At 34.1% G+C, this 25,947-nt stretch overlaps 1 protein-coding gene across 2 annotated transcripts in view; it reads right to left on the bottom strand.

The window, feature by feature from the left end:
- The window catches only part of LOC128212119 (G-protein coupled receptor 83-like), a 26,125-nt gene extending 2,760 nt beyond the window's left edge, over window positions 1-23,365 (bottom strand). Inside the window, exons 1-3 of one of the 2 annotated variants that reach the window (XM_052917401.1) lie at window positions 23,234-23,365; window positions 20,217-20,285; window positions 6,709-7,869 (exon numbers count right to left, since the gene is read on the bottom strand). In XM_052917401.1, coding sequence (XP_052773361.1) covers window positions 6,709-7,869; window positions 20,217-20,255 — 1,200 coding nt within the window. In that variant the 5' untranslated portion in view covers window positions 20,256-20,285; window positions 23,234-23,365. Of the gene's footprint in view, window positions 1-6,708; window positions 7,870-20,216; window positions 20,286-23,223 lie in introns of both variants that reach the window. The other variant, XM_052917400.1, reaches the window with a different exon arrangement.
- Between the last annotated feature and the right edge of the window lie 2,582 nt (window positions 23,366-25,947).

Raw genomic sequence — 25,947 nt, 5'->3', positions numbered from 1 at the left:
CAAAGAACTACTTCTATTCATGTCGTTTTAACCCATTTTTGTCTTAATGCGCTCTATGTTTAGCAGAATGACGTCGAAACCATAAACATAGATTGGTTGTATTGCAGTCCGAGTATGAGTTTTTGCTTGTTCGGCTATTTCCGCGCTGTAATTCGGTATCCCGGCGTTTTATTTCAGCAGAATATAACTATTTTTAGATCGCTATATTTATCAGATTAATGTGGATCAAAATAACGGAGGCTCTGGTAGGAAGGTAACATAATGATATTCAATCTGAGTTTAGCCCATGATGTTCCAGAAATTATTACCGACCGCAAGTGTCCCATCGCCTGCAGTGTTTGTTATTATAACCTGACGTGACCCTAAAGCACGCTTATTTGTAATGGTTTGTAATGGTTATTTTACTTTTATGAGATAAGAAACAAAAATGGTTGTCTGAGTGTCAAAATAGATGCATCTCAGGTTTCGCGTTCCTAATGCTTCAAATACTATAATTTACCTGCTACACAATAACAAGATACTATTCATTATTTGATTTTAGGCGTTTATGTTTCTAATGAGATGTTTTTTTAGCATAAAAGCTTTGTTCCTGTGTATTCTTGGCATAGTTTGAGACATTATGCTTTCAATTTATATAAGCACACATGCCCTAATACGACAGTGAGTCATGCACACGTTTGGTGAAGCAAAGTAGTTCGGATTAAACCTGTAAAACATCTAAAGAGTACGAAGCATTCATAACAGCACTAGTACTATTTCTACACAGATACTTACATAAAACATAAATAACATTAAATTTATCAATAAACTTTAAAAAGCACAATCATATTCTCATTCTTAAAACAGACAAGTTCCGATAATCTAAAAATAGTTTCAAATACAGTAACTGACCGATATTCTAAACATAATTTCTACATACATTAACCACATGTTTGTCCTCACCGTCGTAAAAAGAACAACTGATAAGCTCTGCATTTTGAAAGGAATTATTGCTACAGTTGTTCATTTTCCTTAAACAATTAAAACGTGTATGTTCATAAAACTTGCCTAACGTATGATATCTAATCAAAGCACCGAAAACCCTTTGGAAACGATTGAAAGGGGCATGCATTATAACTTCAAAATACATGGGGAAGGGGGATACGTCGACTGAAGTGATAAACTGTGCATTTTGAAGGGAATTATTGCTGAAGTTGGTTTTAAATAAATGATTTTCCGTAAACAAAACGTGTATGATCATAAAAGGAAATGGTATATATGATGTATTATACTTTCATAATGTAGGATATCTTATCAAAGCAAGGAAAACCCTTTAGAAACGATTGAAAGGGGCACGCATTGTAACATGAAATACATGGGGATGAGGGGTTACGACGTTTAACAAGTGAACAAGTGACGTTTACATGTACAAAATGACACCAGGCGCCATAAATTAGATATTGATATGTTTGTTTCCTCGCCCAATCTGGGCACAAGCTCTCTTGACCCTTGGCACAGTTTTCGATTTTATCTATGTGCCCTTACCCATTCCCATTGTTCAAATAAAATTCGCAACTCTCACATATTTGCCTGCAGATAGTCTTTCAGCGCATTCGTGCCTTGATTGATCAATATGACAGCATTTTTCCCAGTAAATAAGTAAATTATTGTATATTATGTCATTTCATACACCCTAACTCCGATTATATATAGTCATATAAACATACTGTTACCAGAGTTCACTTGTATAGCCTAAAACCGACCTATAAGTTTTAGATTTATTTACAAATCCAACGAGTCTGTTTAAAACAAAATAACGTCGATATACCTTGACATTTGAAAAAAATACAGCAGAGAAAAACAGAAATATAAAACATATAAGTAACTCCTAAATTTAAGACATCAAGCAGATGAAAAAGCATATGTCGGTACATATAACATAATTCAAACTCAATGTGACAAACACATTTGTTTTAATCACCGTGCTTGTGATTTCTCGTGTTAGACATCTACACTCCTATTTTCTGATATATCTTATTTCAAAGTGTATCGTGGCGATGGCACACACTGAGGAGCAAAACACAAGTATATAACATTGTTATTAGATTTCTCTAGTAACTTGAATTGTTATTTTATGAAGTCAGATACAACTGCCGCATTTATATAAGTGACCTTTTTATAACGAAGCACTTGGTTCAAAATGTTTCTAGGCAACACGGATGAACGTGTCGCATCTGTTAACAAGTTACATAAATAGACTCCAAATCGATAACCCAATGACATCTTGCAAGTCACCTGCATATGCTGTTAGAACCTATATCTGAATTAGGAACACAACATATGGATCTACAAAGTTTTTGAACGACTTCGCAATGAATTACTATTTAGCTGTACCCACTAAAGTTAATCTTGGTTAAGTTTGAGTTTCTATATTCTATTTATAAATCATTGAGGATCAAAATAGTTTGGGCCTGAATTTTTCAGTAGTCATTCATGTTAAAATATGTAACATCCGTTATTCGTTCCCTAAATTGAAAACACTGTTATTTAAACAAAAATGTAATATTTTAGAATGTAAAAATCTTCTTCATTACACGGAATGTATTTTAAGATTCTCAGAAATGTTGTGGTTCCAGGGCTTCAGGTGCCAAATAACCTTCATGAAACGTATTTACTATGTGAAAAGTGATCCAAGAATGGTTTTCTTCTCATAAACGATTGATTTTCTATGGTTACCTAAGTGATAATGCGTCCGTGGTTATAAGAACATTTCGTCAGTACAACTAAGATAGGCCCGGTTGTCAAAAACCAGATACATTTTTCAGAATACATTATGCAACAATAGGATTAGAGTTTTATTGACAGACATATTTAATCAGATCCTTAGCAATACATACAGCTGTAACCAGACTGAATATGTGTTTCACCAACGTGTCAATGAGGCCGTTGGCAAATATTTCTAAAGACCCATTTAGACCTGATGACAAAATAGCCGGCTAACAATTTTATGGAACTATTCTAAAGAGATATTATAGTAAGACATAAGTGTTAAGGTCTAAGTTTAGTGAAACAATGTAACCTGCTTAATCTGCGTTTCAAACTGTAAAGCACACCAAACAGATGGCTGGACACAGTCAGTACACGTCAATTTATTATTTTATGATCTCCGATTCACAAACATCTATTATATTAATGCACTTGAGGGCCAAGACTTGGGTGAGGGTGGGTTGGTATATAGAAAACACAAGAACACAGACTCAAATGAAAAAAAATGTGTTTGGGAGTTCTCCCCACCGTTTAGAGACTAACCATTCCGGCTGTTTGGGGAATGAGCGTCTAAAGGTGCGCTTAAATTTGAAATAATTTTAAGCTAATGCTAAATTCTGGAACTGTCACCAAAATTTGCTTTTATGCTCGGACAAACTTCTAATCTAAGATGCTTTCCTAGCCCATACTGTAGCAATTAAATCATCAAGACAAATACAAGTTTACCAGAAACAATATCCGAGGAAAGTTTTATCTTAGACTTATTGTACGACACAATCCGGATTTCTGCCAAACTTGTCAGCAAAAGAGAAGAGTGTCTAACTTCCATCTGTCTTGACACAATACAATGTCTGCTTAATTTAACGGGATGCCATTTACAAGAGACTCGAGCGAACATTATGGCGCAAGTTGTTAAGTTAGCAGGTATTAATCTGGTGTGATGATTTTTAAAAAAAAAAAATGCATACTCGATGTGTTTGATGACGAGTCAAGTCCGGGGAGGCAAAAACTTCGATGTGTAGCGGTTTTTTTTTCAAATTAAACTCATTTATATGGTAAACATGGAAATATGTCCTAGCATATAAAATACCATATAGTTTGTGTTTTTTAAGCATGTGTAATGGTACCCTAGCTTAAATCTTCAACATATGATTTGTGTACAAAATATAAGCTTTATAGATTGGGTTATTAATTAATAGCTACGTGGCTACAAATTCGCCAGTTAAAAAAGTGCCAAAATATCGCATTGCATGCTGGAACATCGTATCACATGACCGTAAATTTCAACAAATGTTTCGAGCTATGCAATGCGATTAACATAATAATACAATTCAAATTAATACGTGCCTTTTGTGCATCAAGCTTTTTTTCCACCTTTAAAGAAATAACAACGGAGTATTAATTTCACATAAAAAATCAGACTACCGAAAATTGGCATAGACAAACAATAATAACGCAAAAATCTGAATAAAAATATAACCGTAAAATTTTAGTGTTAACAACAGTTGGCACTATGTGTGTTCTGAAATAGAAAGCAATATTGTTGGCTGTGTGTAAGTTGTTTAACCTCCTCGGCACAAATACCTTTTTTTATGAAAAACTGTTATTTAACCACTACGGTTACAAATAAACCAATTCATTTCGTATCAAACCCGTCCAGTACAGAACAATGTCTATTAAGGTAACGCCCAAACATAGCATTTGCCACAGAAATACATATCAGATGGTTCCTCATAGACAGTCACTATAAATGAGATCCATAAGTGTAGACAGTAACGCCAATTCAGACTATCAGACTAACCCAATTCATGGATGTTACGCTCGATTCAGTGTTAAATATGTCTGAATTATACGAATCCCATTCAGTATAAAACAAACCTTACCAAGTGACATCTAAAGCCGACCGAGCACAGGGGAAAACGGTTACATTTAGTCCATTTCGGTGCCAAATAATACCAAACAATGCTCAATTAGAGGGAAAGCCCAATAATATAAATATGAAAGTATTGTAAGACACAATAATCATTATATTACATAAGTAAAAAAACACTTTAAAAATCTTCTTATTTCACCACAGTTTACAGTCAAGCAAATACATGTCGAAACACGATACAAAGTTACATGTATACATGGAACAGTTAGTTAACAATGGTGGTTTAATGGCGACTATTTAAGAGTGTTTTTAAACAACAACATTATAGGTTCTAATATTTAGGAACGTTGTTAGTAAGTTGATAATATTGGGCTGAATATGACAAAACATAAGTGATCAAACAAACAAAAGTTAAACATGGAATACGATTAAATTGATTTAACAGGTACAATAATATCCTTGTAAATATGTTGTTTTTTTGTAAATGTTGTTTAAAGTGATAAACTAGTATTTCCTAAAATATCTGGTTTATTAACATTTAAAATATATATCAACTTCAATATGTTTTGTTTAGTATCAATTCGACTCTGTAAATATTTGTTCTTGGAAAATTGGTTAAATGGACAGATTAAAACGGTATGCATTTCGTCACCAAAAATCATTTAAAGGACAAAGGTTACAATTTATATTGGCATGAGGTACGGAATTTTTGTGCCATTCTTCTAATTTCAATAGGGAAATTGTGATGACGTGTAAGGAAATATATAAGAAAAAGGCGTATGGCAATGTAATAAGGTTTTCTTCAAATTTTATATCAGATTTGAATATCGAACGCATTCAACACCCTTAGATGAGCTATTTGACTGTTCGAAGCAGGTTTGCTATAAGGTCTACCAGAATGGATTTTACAAATGAACTTAATTAAAATTTCCGCGTAGGGATTTTAGTTTTGTTAAGCCAAAGATATAAATATCCTGTTTAATCAAGTATTGACATAATATGATTGGTTCAAGAGCTGAAACATGTATTTATAGAACAATTAATTTATTTTCGGTTCATGGGATAAATGAGTTTACTCAAAAAATATCATCCTAATTTTAACTATTACCTTAAGTGTAATAAACCCTAGTACACACTTAAAAGCAATACCTTTATAATCCCATGGTATACCATTGTGACACATGTAACATTATACTTATTGTCATGGCAACATTAAAATAACACTATAAAGAAACGCAATTAAAACTCGGTTCATTTTACATGTTTACAAAAAATGGCTGTCATTAAAATAGAGGACTTAATATGATACCAAAAAAAAGATGAAAGCTCTTTCGAATATGTCGTTTAATTAATGCGTATAAGATCAATTACGTGCCTATCATAAATTATGGGCATGTTGTAATATCATTTTACCATAAACGTCTGGATACATGATCTACGCGCTTAAAGTAAATGTGTGGGTATTCTTAAAAAAAAAAAATACATGTATTTATGTTGCAAAGCTGCATTCGACTTCTGTTACCTGCCATTCTTTATGTAAGAAGGCCTCGGATTAGCTGATGAAAAGGTCACCAAAAGATAACCTCCTTCGGCTGATCCTCAGATCCTAATGACTGAGCTGATATAAATGCATGCTATCATTCAGTTTGTTTGTACATTGTCAAAATGAAATTAGTACTCAAATTGCTCATTTAAAATGCCCTTCTTGATCTTAATTGGTTTACATTCAGATAGCATGTGTATAATCCGGTCATTATTCAATAAATATTATGACTTGACAAAACTGATATTAAAATTACTTTAAAAGACAAACCAGTATATAAACGCTGATTCCATGAAAGTTGTCTTAAACCCATTTTCTCTGAATATACATGAACACATAAGCTGTTATATATTGTTATGTGATATTGTTTGCCTGAATAGTAAAATAAATGCAAAATAACAGAAAGAGCATAACGCCATAAGACGCCCGTTGAGATCGATTGGAAAATAGATTTAAACAATTTTAAAGCAATACCTATCGATTCTAATGTTCAGAAATGATTATCCAAGGTAACTAGTAAATGAAAACCAAATAAAAAAATCTTTACCTGAGAAGAGCTTCTCCTCCTGTTGCTAAACCGGAAGTAGCCTTTGAGTCTGTCTTTTGTGGAGGAAGGCAGTCGCCAGGTGGCAAACAGGATTGGGTTTGCGCACGTGGACAGGTATCCGAACCAGGCGAATGTAACAAACGTGACGTCCATATGGCCAGTATTATCTTCAGTCTCGTGTACGAAGTAGTGAACGAGAATAAGGATATACATCGGACACCAACACATAGCGAAAAAGGTCACCATGGCTATAAGATAGTTCTGTGTAGTCTTTTCCTTGGCTATATCTAAATCGTCATCACTGTCCTGCGTTGCGCGTTCCGGGTATTCCTTACGTCGCGGTGTGTCCATTCCAGCTACCGATCCGTTTAACTGGCGGCGTTCGGTATCATTCGCCCACGTGACTTTCGTTCCAAAGTCTTCCGCTTGTGTGGAACCTCGCGGTGTCTGAGCGCTAGTTCGTATATTGTAATGAACAATAACAGGTGCTGTTTCTTTACTTTTTAGTTCAGCGGATATCTTAACGAATAAGAATCCTATGATTGCTAGGGGTAAGGCGTATAAGGTGACGAACATTGCCCGAAAGTATTCTTCGATATGTTTCTCCATATTAACATAACAAATTCCAACTCCCGTGAATCGCTCTCCCAGTAGGGCCCCTAGATCAATGTACTTGATATATACGGCGTGTGGGAGAACGAAACAGATAGCTCCGACCCATGTTGCTATAACACAGAGCCCTGCGGGCAACCGGTCCTTGAAGGGGTTCACAATAAGGCGATATCGGTCAATGGCGATCATGAGAAAGGTAAGCATAGATGCATGGATAGGAAAAAACTGAATCATGGGCAGAAAGAAGCATAAGAAGCTGCCGAATATCCAGTTTTGGACCAGCATGTTTGCAAGGGAGATAGGCAACACAATTACACACTTAATCAAGTCCGAAAACGCTAGGTTGCCCATGAAAAAATATGTTTGATCTTGGTACAGTCTCCGCTTTCCGGTGACGACGAGAAGTGCAACGTTGCCAATAAAACCTACTAGACCGACAGCAGCATAAAGAAACATGAACAGCGGGTAGACATATCGCATTGAACGGCGGATATAGGGCTGCGTGAAGTCGAAGGACGTGTCATTCCTCTGCTCTAGAAACACGAAGATCTGAAATACAGATAAAAATAATGTCTTTATTTATTGTATATATGTATTTCTTGATACTGGGTTATTTGGCATAAAATAAAACATATCTGATATTAATCGATTTCAAGTGCGTCCTCCGTGGTAAGTGTTGCTTGACAGTTTAGAAGGAATATTTAGGCTTAAATTATAAGGTTTTTCTTTTGTCGTTTTTCCTTTAGATGTTTATAATCAAGTGCACTATATAAAAAAATGCGATTTTTACGAAGGAATAGCTAATCAGTGTTTTTGTTTGAAATTGCATTTGCATTCAAACGCATAAATATTCCTGCAACATGTTTTTATGTTGAAAAGTTCACGATTATCCACTTACTAATGTCTTGGGCCTTTGTACATTGTTTTATTTTCCAATTAAGAAAGATATTGAGAAAAATTGATACAAATTGGCCTAAATTTGCTGCATGCTTACAAATAATCTTTAAAATGAATGCAATCAAACAAAATCACACAAAACATTGTCAAACATTAGGCACCTGAAATTATTTCCAATCCTTGACAACTTTAAATTTGGAAATCCAATGCTCTGTACAATTTTTTTTCTTTAAATTTGATATGATATCAGTATAACTAAACATGTATGAAATGACACATGTATTTCGCATTCTATATTTAAATAACAAAATACAAATACGTGTAAGGATAAGAAATCCTCATTTATAAACAAACTATGGTAGCCTAAAGTGGACACTAGATCGTCTCTATAATCAAAGTTGTGATGCGTTACTCTATGAGCTAACACAAACTTATGTAAACGCTGAATTTAAACAACATATTGATCTGTAGCCATTCTTTTCAGACAAAAAGGTTTAAGAACAAATTACACAATCAGGCTTGACAAAATATAATATGTCGACCATTACATAATGCGGGGGATTCGAGTTTCCTGACATGCTTGTGTCAACTAACTCTTTTAACGTATATCCTCATAATATGAAAAATGCTTCAATAGTCTTCACCAATCAATATGTCACCATAATCTAATCAACTAAAACGGCTTCGTAAAAAGACCATTTTAGACCAGTAGTAATGACAGGACAGCGATCGTATTGTTTCCATAAAAAAGACAAACACGTGCGTTTCTAAGAAATCAAGGTTCTGAAATTATATAATTTTCATATAACCATCGCTTTATACTTTTTTATACGCTAGGTTTTGATACATATACAAAATGTATTTTACAATACCAAGAAATCGAGAAGTTATGATCGGATGACACCTATATGTTTCCATACTATGAACAGGAAAAGAAAATTTACGAAGAGACTTTCATAGTCATTATCAATGGCATTGTATTTTTTTTAAATTGTTTACACATAACTTGAGAATGGTTTCCGGAAGCATTTTATTTAGACGTTACGCCATATCGTAATCAAACGCAAAACGGCCTCTATACATCTCGACGTCGTGTGAGTGTAAACAAAAACATAAACATAATCCGTTTTTTGTGTAAACGTGTACTTTTTTCGAGAAACGTAACCTGGATATCATTTGGAATATACAGTTAAAGTATGTGCTACCATTTTCACAACATTGAGTTTAAATGGATGTTTGAATACATATATGAAAAACCACAGAAACACGCTCGGTAGCGAAAAGTTTAAACATAAACCCTGTTTAACCGCCAGAGACATTGGACACAAAAACAATCACAAACAAGAAACATGGAAGAACAGCACAAAACTCCACAAAACAGCACATTGCATATATACTATATAAAATCAAAGTGCTGAAAGCACTGATGGACTAGGGCTTCATTCAGGGGAATGTTTACAACCATGTTCTAAGCATTGAAAAAATCGGCTCACATCACAAGGGGTAACTGTTTAATGGGCTAGCTTAAACTTTAGACTAAAACTGCTTGCAAGCTGCAAAGGAAATTTGAAAAATCTAGTTAAGTGTGTGTAGAGTGAGGGGGGGGGGGCTAAAGCGTTAAATCAGATAAAGTAGTAATAGTTCTTTTGAATTTCTCAAAGTCGTTAAATCAGACTTGTACAAATTAATTTACGTGGTTGGCACACATACTTCTTTAATTTGATCAATTCCTTTTATATTAAAGGACTGTTATTTGCAATTTCAGAGAAGATTTTCAATGATGTAATTATATACTATATAGAAAACCTGTCGCCTCTTTTTCAGGGGAGTTTTAAACCACAGGGCCATACTTTAAACAATCTTTGTAAAAGACATCTACATTATACACCTATGTCATACTGCATACACAATGCTATTAGGAAGTAGTTTTTATTTAAAAAGTGAAGAAATATTTTCTCCCTATTAATTTGTGCTTTGTATACAATTCATATAATATGTTACCATGATGACTTAGTGCTGTTGATAAATATAAGGCACTGCCTTCTGTCTAATGCTATTCATATAACTGCTGCAGACTTTTGTACAAAGCAAAGCAAGTTGAGTAGACTAAGATGAGATGAATATCGGTTTTAAAGTATGAAATATTGAAATGTCTTTAGAATACTTTGACCATCAAATTTCATAACATGGTATCAGCAGTTCATCACACTGCTAGTGAGAATGGAATACCAAACATAATTTTATTCTTTATTTTATACCCATCATCAATTCACATGCAATACATATCACAAAATACTTTAACCCATATTCCGCTCCAGTGCAATACGGCCATATACCACTCTTGTGACGTCGGTACGCTGCTCTTCTATCTGCTGTTGTAGAACCGAGCGTTCACGACGTAAAGCATCCAGAGAGTCGTAAGAGGTCTCCTTCTTCAGAGTCAAATTCACAAGCTCCTCTTGTATTTCCTTGGTCTCCTCCACTAGAGACTCAATGGCCTCTTGAACTTTTCGTGAAGCCTTTGTCTTCGGTCGAGCGCCATTTTCTGATGCCGCCATTTTTTTAAGTCAAATACTGGACGTCTGGACGGGACGAAATTAAATTGAACAATGACCAGATCGGATTAACACCTAAGCGACTATGGGTGACTGCACATAAAAGTAGTTCCCATAATTATAACATTTTAGGCTAAAATGTGGTAGCTGCGTTTTGATCCGGATATGGCGGAATGTCATATTTGATTCTGGTAGTTTTTTTGTAGATTTTGATTTTACTCGGCTTGTGCCTTGTGGTGTCCGAATCTGCAAAAATCTACTTGAGTCGAATACAACCTCCTGGATCAAAACGCAGTACTTATAACCCTATTATGTACAAAACCTGTTTCCCCGTGGACAGAGCATCTTTAACCCACAGGGCCATTGTAACTTTGAACAATCATTGTAAAAGACAACTACATACATGTACAAGATGCTTACCGAAGTAGTTTGGAAAAATTAAGACTTATTTTCTCCGTCTTAATTTGTATGCATTAGATTACTCAATAAACGCAGCAGTTGGCCATTCTTATATTGTCCTCTGTCACTGTCCTGATAGCTCCCTATCTCAATAGATGCAAAAGGTTGTAGGTTCATGATTACCTGGTCCAATATGTCATACAGAAAGAAGATGTTGAATGTAGAATCAAGAAGTTTTCTTTTCAGGCACTCCAAATTGAATAGTACTGTAACATCTGGAGTGCCAAGAATTTGTTGGATTCCTAGGCAACAGGTATCAGGTGTTGCAGTACATTTGGCAAATACTTTTATCCCGTCCTTGTAAATCTAAAAAAGCTTTCATTTCGCAAAAGAAGTTCATATAACTAAATTAAGGTTGCTGAATCAGAGTTTGAATAATTCTGAAAACTAGATGTGCCTTTAATTGCAGCAATTTTAACTCCAACTCATAATGTCAATTAAGCTGGTTATGCAATACTGCAGTTCCTTGGTGTTGGGATTGAATTATTTACTTGAATAAACAAACAGTTCTTGTGTTGGAAAGTACAATGTATTAACATGCATTTTTCTTGCCCTGACTCCATCCAAGCCTTAAATCTTAGATCAACATGTACTTGGGGCTATGTGTAATATCAATGAGAACTATAAATTATGTTCAATTTAGTGCCACTTATGATATTTCATTCCACATACAAAAACACTAACATGTTCAAACCAATATCCTATGTTATGATAAAACCATTGCCAAGTTGGTAATTTGAAAAGACAAGAAATTATATCTGGTCAGGGTTTGACATAGTCTTTCTAGACAGCTGGACTTGTTTTGCAGTTACTTTGAAAATCTTCAAAAGCTAAACTGAACAAGACTTGAGCAAAAAACTCACAATACCAAAAGGGGTTTTAAAGACTTATGAGATCATTCTCACATCACATATACCATTAGTTATTGTCTACAAACATAAGTCAACATAATAATTGATGTTTTACATAAATATTGCAATGAATAAAACATATTGCAATAAGTGCCAATAACATAGCAATCAAGTATGATCACTATAGGTCTAAACATGAGATTTCAACATTTTCCTGATAAACAATAAATAATTTTACTTAACAATTTTCTCATTTTTTACACAAGCTGAAAAAATGGTCTCTTTTTGAATACTTCACATATTTCATGGCTTTCATCATCAAACTAACATTTCGCTTTTTATTTCAATATTCAATGATTGTGTAAACATTCATAAATGATGGTTAAAATCCATTCATGCTAATCATGCCTACCAAAAGCACCTGACTGACCAATCAGTATCCAATTTTGGCAGGGCTTATTGGTGGTTCATTGAAATCAACCATGACCTCCCACAATCTGCACTGATCAACAGTAGTTAATGAATTGTTTCAATTGTTCTTATTTTCATAAACTTAGAAAACACAACTGCAGTGAATAAAATGTATTCCTCATCACTGAGAGAAAGTTTAGAAAAATGAACGAACCCGAGTTACATCTAGTAGGATATCAAATCCTACAAATGTATTCATCATTTTTTATAACCGTATTTAGTAAATGTTAAATTTTTGTATGTCTAAAAAGTTTAATATTTTGGTATATCAAAGAACATTTGTGTGTATAAATTTGATGATATTTTGTGATTCATTTAATTTCATTCCTGTTTCATTTAGTGTTCAATCCCAAGCTTTCTTGTTCAAATTTAAGTGCAAAAAAAGTCACTGATCTGAATAAGTTCATTATAATGTAAGGTCACATAAAAGATATATTGTGCTTTTTAAAAATAACATTTTTTCATCTGTTTAAAATTATGTCAAAAGAAGTGCATTGACATTTTGTTATGAGTTTAAAGCTGCACTCTCATTTTGACAACTTTTTTTAATTTTTGTCTTGGAACGACAATACCTAGTAATCTTTTTAAATGGAAAAACACGAAATAACTGCTATTAATAAATCATTTGTAAACTATGGGGAGTATCAGTAGTAAGTTTCAATGCATTAATTGTACACATCGATACCATGTTTATGTTAATTTTCTACAATTTTCTTTAAATTTTTGCTTTTTCATCATTAACTTAGTACAGCCCCTTTAAACTGTACCTTATAATGTCTGTGACTTATTAAATATTTAATAGTAATGGTCTACAACCAAGATTTGTTTTAATTATTCAGGTTTCAAACTGCATTGTGTATGCGATTGGAAAGGTAATCTTGAAAGCTCACTTAGTATAACTTTTACAAATAACATTCACCCTGCAAGGTACTCATATTTGGATGATACAAACATATTTGCACAGTCATTTATGTATATTTGCATTTATTGATAAAGGATACCTTTTTCAAATTTTTGAATTAGATTACAAAGTATAAGTTATATAAATAAATATTTATTCTTAACTTTATCTGAATACACAAGCTAATGCATCAGTCAATTGAAACCATGCCCCCATCCCCCGGTCCCGGTATAGCGGGGGCTTTTACTTTCGGTTCAGCCAAACCCAGCTAAAATCCCCGACCCGCAGAGATAATCTGATGGTAAAGTCCCCACCAAATGCCCCGCACCCAAGGGACATTAGGTTAAGCCCCATCCACACTGTATTTTCCGGGAAGACCTGGCACTGCGGGGCCACCTGAAAGGTAAAAACATGGCCCATTTCGCCGGCTATCCCCGGTATACCCCCGGATGTGAGAGCCGTGGTTACAGTTGACTGGTGGATAATGATACAAAGTGATCCAAGCTCATGCCAAGATGATTTCTGGTCTGACATCGCGAGGTTAGATATTCCTTAGCATAAAAAGCCTTGACAGCATTTGAGAAAGACTGTTGTGAGATTAAATCTTCATTACTTTACTATTCCACAACATAAGGGATCTTTATTGAATATTTTGATTTTGTTCCCTAAACGCCACAAGTCAACTGATTAATTAATACAAATTCAATTATATCTCCACAATTTTCGGCACTGCATTGTTAAATAAAACTTAAAAGTTACACTTGTAAATTATTTAACCAAATACCTTTCCCTCAAATATTTCACATATTTATATTGATCTATCAACAACAATGCATCACCATACTGTATCTCTGACTGATTTTTGATTTTCATTCTTGGCTAGAAAACAAAAAGTGAGCACAAAGCGTCTTCAGAAAAAGAACTTGTAAAGTATGAACCAGACAATAGTAACCACGCCCCCCCCCCCCCGGATTTCCATCCAGCCAATCCCCGGTAAAATCCCTGCCTTGCGAGAACGAACTGGTGGTAAAATCCCGTGAATAACCCCACACCCCGGGGATCTAAGGTAAGACCAATTTCCTGATATATTTTGAGGGAAGAAAAAACCACCGCAATCACCCAGCATTGCGAGGACACTAGTTCTGGCTTCCATAACTGTAATGTTGATATTTATTTTTTTGATGTTTACAACACGTCCAAAAAGGTAATATATAATGTGTTCGCCGAATTTCTTTAGCTACGAGGGCACCTGAAAGGTAAAAACACAGCCCTTTTCCCTGGTATATCCCCGAGGGGGCCATGGTAACAATTGACTGGTGCATTATATAAGAGAGGAAATCAAAATTGAGCATGCAAGATTGTTTTATCAATGGCGATGGTTTATCACAATGTCATGTACTTACACTGAGAGTGGCTCCAAGATTTTTCTATGCACATAGGTAAACAATAATCTTATTCACAGATGCTGTGCACATATCCATACATTTAGCTTCATTTAGAATGAAACATCATAAATAAGTATGCGCATATTTGATATTTTTTTATGTCCATTTTGCAAAATTGAAATCACACGATTTTTTCAAACGAACTTGTATTGCTTGAAAATTAACGTGTCAAATTAAAAATGCTACCCACGGTAAGATGAAAATAAATCCGTTTGATGGTGGTAATCATTCAATGGCGGCTTTATTGATAAATTTCCTCAATAAAACACTATGAAATTCACATCATCAGCATCCGGAAGTTGTGATAACATACATGTCTGAATCATTCGGCCGCTCTGATCAGAGTAAATTTTGAGGTCAATAAGTAGACTGGTACCCTGATTTACTTTTCCTCAAAAATATAAAGTTATACAGGTAGGCAACATATGGTTTTTAGTTAACATTAATAGTAGTTGAACAATAAATACCAAAAATCATGTTGTATTTAAAAAATTGTTAAGTGCCATGCGATGATTAGTTAAAAAAAACTTTGTATCGAAAAGAAAATATCACGGAAACATGCAAATTATGTCGAAAAAAAGATCAGGGACCGACTTCGGAAAACCAACATTGTATACAAAGGATAACACTACTTTTTTTAAACCAACTTTTCTGGTTGTTTTTCTACTTAGACCGCACGCTTTATTCGCTTTTAATACGTATGAATTCACAAGACATTTCGAATGCGCGACGGGCACCACGGTTAGCTGATACTAATTTCTTTTCGGATCAAAGAGAAAGAGGGTACCAGTATATCAATACAGAGCATTGAACGGAAAAACTTCGATGCGTACTTTTCCAATATGTTCATATTCTTATTGCATATAATCTGACCGTATGCAAGAACATTCATGTGGTTAATCCGATTAACTCACTCGCTACGTATGCATTTATTGTGCTTCATTAAAAGAACTATTTTCATTGGATGTTGTGATTGTAATCAGTTCTGGTACTACTTTGATTATTCAAATTCGCCAACGGCAATCCAATCAAATACAGCGTATGAATACATTACGTCAGTGAACCCTCAGATGCGGCTTGAAAATGCAGACATCGCGGTTATGGCTATGAACTAGGCCACAAGTGCCCTAGTCCAAAAACTAGGTATGTTCATCAAGGCTTGTTAGGAACCGCCCTGGAACGGTCAATATGACATGGTTAAATTACATGAAAAGACATGCGCTTTCTTTTACTTTTCCTCTCTTTGTATATTTCCACAATGTAAGTACTGAAAATGATGCACAAACTATGAATCTGTGTTAAATACTATAAGCTTTATGTTTCCTATCAGAGGTGTTATTAAGCATGCAAGGGTTTCATGCTGGAAGCTATTTATACACGAACAATGTTTTCTAACGGTAGTTGAGGATTTTTAAGACACGCGTGCTATCCGATTTCTAAATTACAACAAGATAAGACCAAAGAAATAAAACCATATCTAATAGTCAGAGCTGTGGGGCCACTCTAGATGTCATTCATCGTAGTGTCCGCGGCATTTGGGGTTAAAAAATTATCCGTTTGGCGAATATCCCACAAAACGGAGGGAATAAAACCACCACTTTGGCCTTAAATTGTTTCAGTCACACTTGGGGATGTGACGGGGTCAAGCCACAATGCAACCAATAAAGGGCGCGGGCAGACCTTTATAAACTCAACAAAAACATATAACGGTCATTCGTATGTAATTGCCATGAAGCTGATACTAAAACGTATCAAGAGCCATTCTTCCTGAATGTATCATTAACATTTATTGAACAAATCTCTGCCTAGGTCGAAACTAAACATTAACATATACTCAATTTATCTTTAACCATGAATCATTATCTTTATCACTTACTTTTTTTTTTAAAGTTTATGGTCTGAGTGTCATGTTAGGACTAGCTTCTAAGAATACGTTTACTTAGTAGCTGATAACGATGTCCAAAACCATACAGAAAGTCATCGATTAATTCTGTTTATACTGTTAGATACAAAATGAACAAATCACCACCAGAAACAAATCGTTTTTATTTTACGAAACAAATCAGTTTACTCTTTGTCGATGTAAGCGAATGCTTATGCATTATCTGTAGATATGTTCTGGAAAAGTAGTACATGGTTAAATACAGCATTTGCGAAAACATTTTGGCTGATAGAGGACATGGAGACTTTTGGCAGACGCTAATGGATGGCATAGGCTTTAATTAGCGTCCGTGATATTGCCTTTACATTTGGTTTTTATAATGCTATAAAACATGATATGTATTCAGAAAGCTTCAGCGCTAATCAGCTTCATCATAAAACCCATTTCATATACAACGAATAACGCATTTTGTTGGTGTTATATGTTCGCGTACATAACACATTTCTAAAAGTACAAGCAAACATTAACAACAAACAATAGATAAGTCATTAATGAAAAATGAATGTAATTGGATTGTACTTTACTATGACATTAAGCGGAGGATCTATGAATTGACATAAGAGAGGGTGTAACTTAGGTGCGCAATCTTGGACGTGCGCCCCTCCCTTAAAATGTAAACGGCATTTAAAAATCTAGTCCGAAATGGTGCATTTTAGCGTATTTTATTACACTTTTCTCAAATATTAACATAAAAGTAAAAGCTAAACGCATTCAGTTGCAAGTTTTGTTTGCTTCTAGTCGTTGAAATATGCAGCAAATTTTAGTTGGTTGCACTAGATCAATACTCTCGAAACTCTTCCAAATATTTTCTTTGATACGCAGATTCTCGATTTGTCTTTTAGTCGAATATATTTTTTGTATGGCTTAGACATTTCAATTAACTTTTTTTATTCCTACATGTTATGTACCAGTCAATTGTAACCAGGTCCGCCTATTTTCGGCGCGAAAACCACCGCATTTACTCCACACTGCGGGGCCACCTGGAAGGTCAAAATACGGCCCATTTCCCCCGCTATCCCGGTATACCCACGGACCTGGGGGAGCAAGATTACACTTGACTGGTGCATTAGGGTAAGAGTTAGGTGATAATTCCAGACCTGGTTTCAGCCCCTATGAATTCCCTTGTATATTGTTAGCGTTCCAAGACGGTTACCCACCCGTTCAAGATAGACAGTGAAAACAAGTAGTGTTGTTTTGTGTGTTTCTTCTTTTGTCTTTTTTGTGTATGTGTGTGTTATTAAAGTACATGATAGTGTTTGAATGGCAATGAAGTATGTCTCTCTAGCTTTTAATTCATGGTTGGAAACCGTAAGTGTTTACTGTCAATTTTAAAGCTGCACTCTCACAGATTGAACGTTTTGACAACTTTTTTTTATTTTTTGTATTGGAACGAGCATATTTTTGCGAAAATCCATGAAAACCAGTTATAGAAGACAGCTGACAAAACATTAGTTCGCAGATTTTTATATTTAAGTTTAAAATTGATGTTTCATGCATTTTTCTTTCGAGCGGAAATATGAAAATCTGCGATCTGATCTTTTGTCAGCAATCTTTTATCAGTGGTTTGCAGATGTTTACGCAAAAAGTTGCTCTTTCCAAGACAAAAAATAAAAATAAAAAGTTGTAAAAATGGTATATCTGTGAAAGTGCAGCGATGTTAACTTAAAACGAGGTTGATTCAAATCAAACAAGATAATATCATTTCTAGTTGCTCTCACACGAAAACGATTTTCTCTTATTCTAAATGAAACTTATTTTAAGTAAACAATCGTCTCTATCTCGCTAAAGACGTGGTGGTTCGATCCTCAACAACGACCGGGTCTCCTGGAATTTGAAAAATGGCACCAGTATTGGATTTTACCGACGGAGGCAGACTCTAGATCGATTCTCATCAGCTTATAGTTGTTCTCACAATTGAGTCCAATCAACCGGGAATAGAGATTAAATGTCATCCGTTAATGAATAGAGATTAAATGTCATCCGTGAATGTATAGAGATTAAATGTCATCCGTGAATGTATAGAGATTAAATGTCATCCGTGAATGTATATAGATTAAATGTCATCCGTTAATGAATAGAGATTAAATGTCATCCGTGAATGTATAGAGATTAAATGTCATCCGTGAATGTATATAGATTAAATGTCATCCGTTAATGAATGGAGATTAAATGTCATCCGTGAATGTATAGAGATTAAATGTCATCCGTGAATGTATATAGATTAAATGTCATCCGTTAATGAATAGAGATTAAATGGCATCCGTGAATGTATAGAGATTAAATGTCATCCGTGTATGAATAGAGATTAAATGTCATCCGTGAATGTATATAGATTAAATATCATCCGTGAATGTATAGAGATTAAATGTCAACGTTTTAACAATATTAAAATGTGCACAATCTCGATAGTATATTTAATCAATAGTATGCAAACCATTATATAAATATATGTTCAAATTTGTTTTGTCCGAGGCCAACACAATATGCCTCCTCTACAAAACGCATTTCTGTAATTTTCCTAGCCATTTTCTTAAACTGTCAGAGTAGTCTGCTCTTTGAACATGTTTAGGGCACTTACGCATCTTACTTTAAGGGTAATTTCAAGTATTTTCTTACCGCCCCGAATGCACGTTTTAGAGAATATGTTATATAAAAAAGTTATAATAGTATAGTGACAGTAATGGAAGTTAGAGCGAAATGTTACTCATTTCTGTCCAGCTGCAACATCGTTGCTTGATTGTATTGGTTTGGGAATTACCAGGCTTGACCATAATGCATCAATAGAAGTGTTTAGTAAAATGGCAATTTTGAGCATAATATATCATTTATAACAAAACTTTTTGTAGTGCCCTCATATTTTGTATATCACAGATTGTCATCTTTGTTTCACTCGAACTGAAAACACTTTTTTTTATTATATACCCATTATAAATCCACACGCAATACATATCGCAAAATACGGTAGTCCGTTTTCCACTCCAGTGCAATAAGGCCGTATTCCACTCTTGTGATGTCACGTCATAACAAGTATCAATGCGCGATGTTAAAATGACGTCATAAAACAAAAAAGTGCGTCGTTAAATTTACATTTATTATGAAAACATGCGGCTTTTAAGTGATATAACCAGTAATGTATATAAAAAAGTGTTTCTAGTACTGCTTTTTTATCCGGAATGTCGTATTTTTGCAGATTTTGATTTCACTCGGCTTGCGCCTCGTGAAATCCGAATCTGCAAATATCCACGAGAGTCGAATACATTAAACCTCCCGGATCAGAACTCAGTACTAATAACCCTATTTTAGTACCCTTATTTTTAATTTGAAGACAGATTCACAAAAAAAACTAAAAACACATATAGATCTTGTTTATATTACCTGAGTAATGTATCCGTGTTGTGGTTCGTCGGCTGCCATGTTTGTTCCCACACCTCCCGGAGTCGCTGTCTGTGGGAAAGTAAACAAACTTGATTGGAAACTGACAGTGGAGAATCTTCTTAACAGAAATCTTAACAGTGATCTACGAATTCACTTGTGACAATAGAGAAGTTAATTTGCCATTGGATTGAATCGATTTATTGAGCCGGAAACAGGAAAGGTGTAAAATGACAGGGCTTCATATTGCTTAAATAAAATTACAACGTTAGAGAACGTTTATTATATTGATATTTCCCTAAGGACAACATGAGGTTTTGAATATCAAAGTTGTGTAAATTAACCTCCTAGATCGTAAATTATTTCCGCTTTAAATCGATTAACAAAGGTGGACAATTAATAGAACATTATTCCGTTTATACATGTATATACGGAAGGTTGTATTTTAAAATTACTTAAAACAATCACAATCACTTGCTGCAATGCTTGCTTTCAACACATGTTTTTCGACGTTAAATGTTTTTGCGATATATATTTTTTCCAAAGAGGCGGACACATACTGCTTTATTTTCTACTTTATTGAGATATATGTAACCAATGTTTTAATTTCGTTAGTCGTATCTGTATACATCTTACATTTTTAAAACGGTTATAACTTATTTAATTTTGTTCAGAGGGTGGTACGATTGATTTAGATTTACTCTTAATTGTCTGTATTATTGTTTCAGCCATTTTTGTTTCTGTTTACGTGAAATATCTACTTTTGGTGTTTACGGGGAGGGGCGGGGGTTTATTGCGCACACTGAAAAATATGTTTATGCCTTTTATAAGGCTAAAATGATAGAAAATTTCAGTTAATTGTTTCTTTTAGCGCGCAAAAGTGTATGCAAACGTAATGACATTTCGGATGATCTACTTGAATTGTTTTTCAGACCTGTATGCAGTGACTATTGCTTTGGAAGTAAGATTTCGTTAAAGTGTGAAAAATATCCATTTTTTTAAAGTTATAATATGAAATATCATTAGAATTTCACATTGAATATCATTATTACTTCAAGGATAAATCTTTATAAATGACTGGAAAGCATATAAATAAAAACGATTCTTCAATTATTTTATTATTATTATTTATGAACAATAACATAACAAATAGAGAATGCTAGCCATCTTTGTTTAAATTTAAAATAAACAGTATCTCTCTATCTCTATCTCTATCTCTCTCTTTTCGCCTAAGAATATAACTAAATTGTCAATTCAGAAACCTAAAACCATTTCGATTTTCAATGAAAAATTAATGCAATCATTGAATTCAAAGAAATGTATGATCTTTTATACGGTTTTTGTTAAATTGATAAAAAACAAACAATCACTGCAATCACGCCTAATTAATAATACTTCATATATATCAAGAACTTTTTGTTTTGCTTAAAATTGTTTGTCTATAAAAGACATATTGCGAAAACAGGTGTGATGCCAGTTATAGCTTGCATTTTATAGTGGTTTTTGTAGAAACAATCTTCAATACTGTCGTTGAGAACATTATTAGCGTCAATTAAGACAACATGTTTCCGTTTTTACTGACCATGTTAATGGTCTAGCTGCGATATTAATTAAGATGGCTCGTGACTAAACCTACTTTGACAAGTATACAGAAACCAACCGAGATGATACTTGTGGTGTGAATGTGTCTATAACATAACCTTATATGACAATTGCAAACATGACTATACGTGTAAAATGTATGGTCTTTCTTCCATAAATAATTGATTGAAATATGTAAATGTGAGATCATCACCATGGATGCTTTGATGTTTATATTTACACGATAGCTATAAGTGTTGTCATATATATTTAGGCATCAAAATGTCCGTTTCGGGTAACCCGACCCTACCTATAAAAATGCGCCGACCCTAACTATTTTTTTCCGTTTCTGAGCAAAAAAAAAATATTTGTAAGCGAATAGAGAATTACGAAGGGCGGATAAATGCAGATTTTAATCAGAATTATTGTTTATATGATAAAACAAAGTCAGGCAATGACAGTAATGTAGGAAAGACTGCCATGTGCAAGAAAACACTCTGAACTTACGACAGATTTTGAAAAATAAAAAATTTATAATAAAATCCCTACCTACCCTACCTAGAAATTTTGGGAAGGTTACCCTAAACAAACAAAAAATTTTTTGGCCTTATGACATGATGATATTTATGATGCAATAAACTTCATTATTCAACATTGTAAATTGAGTGTTTGACTCGTATAATGTGTCCATTGCCATGGACATATTGATATTCTGTTAATAAAACTTGAAACTTGAAACTATAATAAAACTAGCAACTGAACGAAGGGAAATATTGACGTTATATTGAAAGTATACACTATATGATATGTTTGCTTTTGCTAAATGTTAACCAGTTGAGACAAATTTGTCCATTTATGCTCACCTTTTCCACCCAAACTCATTTCAAAACAGATAAATACAAGCATAAAGTTTCTGTGTCTTTTTGTGACCATTTCTGTGAAGTGCATCCTTATCATTTTTTTCTAAATTAGGCCCTATTTCTTCAGGCGCATGCCTTTTTACATCGATAAAAAATTATAACAGAAACTGTTGGCTTTTTATTGTTAATATTCATTATTTTCAAATGTCACATAGTCGCGTCCCAAAAATAATACCTCATGGGAAAATTTTCCCCATTTTACTTAGAAAGTCTAAATATATTTGAATGGCCCTCGTATGACACATGTACATTTATAACAGTGTGAATATACGATCAAATCAATACAACATAATATACAACTAATATACTTGTAAAATATTATTATATATATAAAATATGAAAATCAGCACATAAAATCAGACGAGAGTCTTTTACAAATCAAGTATTAGTAAACAAAGGCTTTGCTTATAAAATTGCCCACGAGAGACTGTTCCATCGCAATATGTTTTAGGTAAACAGATAAACAGACATGTCATCACGCTTACAACAACATAAAACACAAATGTTACCTGTAAATACCTATGAAATAGATTATCTGTGTTGAACGATAGTAATCATTTGGAAGTAAATCGACTGTATGTTATCCATATTCTCCGCGGCGCGATTCCATTTAGTGCTGCCATATTCGTCATCAATAAGAGCAAACTCTGGTCACATATCCTCCATCGCTAACGGTAAATGACAAAATGACTAGGTTGCGCTGGCAAACCAATATCTAGGATCTCTGCTGATACATAGCAAGGTTTCCTAGAATAACAGTCTGGCAGTGATTCCACCGCTAATGTCCATTGAAGGATTAGCATCGCCGTGGGAGACGGGTGTCCGTTTAATAAAACTAATTACCAGGTTAGCGGAGATTGGCTTGGTAACGGTGACTAATATTTCAAAGAGATGTGCTGCAAACCTAGCGGAAAACTGTCGTTGTTAACGATTAGGTGGGGTTTAGGCGTGCTTGGAAAATATCAGTAAAACGCAATTTCATACGTACGTAACTGATTTTCAGAAAAGGGAACGAGTTCTGGGATGTTTTCTTTGAATGTTAAAATTCTTCGTTTTTCCCAATTTAAAATATAAATACTATTAGGTATATTATAACTAAAAGTAGACATTGTTATCGAGCCTTGTGCTTGATTTCATTCTACACTTCAACAAGGTTAACAAGATTTATTTTAGTGCATATGTTTCATTATTTTTCATTATTATTCATTAAGAATTGACTTCATGCCATGTTACTTAGAAAACAGCCTTCATTTTCAGCCAATGGAATTGTAGAAAGGCAATCATTAAGTTCAAGGCTTAATCATTAAGAATTTTAACTTTCGCGGGTGTTAATGCCCGTCTAATGCCACTCACTCTTCCTGTGTCAGATTTTGATTCGACAATGCGTTAGCTAAACAAGTTTTATTCTAAGTCATAAAGATGACGTGGATTAAAATATTCTTTATTATTAAGATGTTACTTCCTGCCTACTTAAAACAGCATCGTAAATTTTATTTATTAACGTTCTTAATATACAATTTTAGCCACATGTATCATCGGATATCTTATTTGTGATCATCTAACTAGGTTTCAGGGAAAGCGTTCAGTGTACAGTCTGTTAAAAATAAGTACAGTGTACAGTCTGTTTAAAATAACTACAGGGAACAGCCTGTTTGAATATAATAAAAATATGTACATTGATCATTACGTTTAAAATAAGTACAGTGAAACGTATGTTTAAAATAAGAAAATGATGAGGAATCAAACGATAATTAAATGAATGTGTTGTCATCATGCAAACGAGTAAACTTACACTCTAACGACAAAGACTGGTTATGTATATTTTGTAATGAAGCCATTATTTTGTGTTTGTGTTAGAAGCCTCTCTTTTCTATCCAAGATAGGCGACGCGTGAAATCGGCCTTATGCTGGCGGGGGGATCAGACATCGACCCATGGAATCTATATCGCAAATGATATGGGTATAATTCAGACGTGAAGAACACACTGTATGTACAAATTATGGTCCGTTTTGTTTTATTTTTATTCGATTGGGTTAATTTATCGGCTAAAAAAGCACACGTTATTTTCAAACTACGCAATGTGGAATTGATAGTTTTGTTTTAATATGTTTTTGTTAAAAGAGTAATTTACAAGCGTTTGCGTATTGTGATGTTCAAACTTACACATAATGCAGCTTTTGGTCGCGTCACAATCTGAGCAATTCAGAACTTCAAAAAGCAGTATTGAAATGGTTTCTAAAATGACTTAAGCTAAATTGCTAAAAAGAAATAGAACCCAAGCTAATTATCTTATCAATTTAACTTCTATGCTCACTTTCGACGATTCTAAACGATTGCCAGGTGACCTTCTATACTTTAACCTTGGAGCCTTATGCAGAGCATAAATTGAGGCCATGCCCCAAATTCTCGAAACATTTTAGCAAAACAGGCTTAAGTCTCTTGTTTTATTCAGAAAATAAGTTGCTTACACTTTATATTGCATAACAAAAAGTAGTTCATAATGATTAATTATGATTATGTTTAAAACAACGTCATATAATAGTCTCAAAACTCTTTGATAAGAGAGAATTAAAGAAATTAAACGAAAGCAAACATAGTCACCATTCCTTTATCATGATATAAGGAACTTGACATGTTTCAAGAAATTGGGGCATGATTTTAATGCAATTTATTATATTTACTGACAATATGAATACTCGTTATTCAATTATTCTCCCTATTGGTAGCGTTCATTAGCATAATTGTATTTTACTATTCTTCAGAAATGGGTGTAATGGGGTTTACGAACATATAACGTGCATGCTTTCTTAATTTATAGATAGATCAAAAACATCCAATAATTCTTCGATACATTATCTAAATTGATATTCATTGCGGTCTCTTCAGTAATAAACATTTGTGCAACCAGGCAATCGAGAACCATGCATTTTGCATGCGAATACTTCAACTTTGACAGTGTGAAAAATTTTACGTCTGTTCTTTTCACAATCAATCAGAAATATGAGGGCTTCTCATGGGGATTCAGTAATTTTAAACTAAATAAGAGGCGTTTGATATTCCGTTGAGTATTCAATCGATTCCCATTGCTGTCATTGCACTTAATCACGGTTACAGGCATAGCCAAAACAATCTAGTAACATGTTGTCGAGTCTACAGATATAAGTCTCGCAGAACGGGCCATGGTGATGCAAAGCTTTAGCACGAATATTTCGCATGCAGCGCATAGTAGACC

Source organism: Mya arenaria, chromosome 12, assembly GCF_026914265.1.
Source record: "Mya arenaria isolate MELC-2E11 chromosome 12, ASM2691426v1".
Lineage (NCBI taxonomy): Eukaryota > Metazoa > Mollusca > Bivalvia > Myida > Myidae > Mya > Mya arenaria.
The sequence above is the reverse complement of the archived record's forward strand: the minus strand, read 5'-3'. Positions and strand labels throughout refer to the sequence as shown.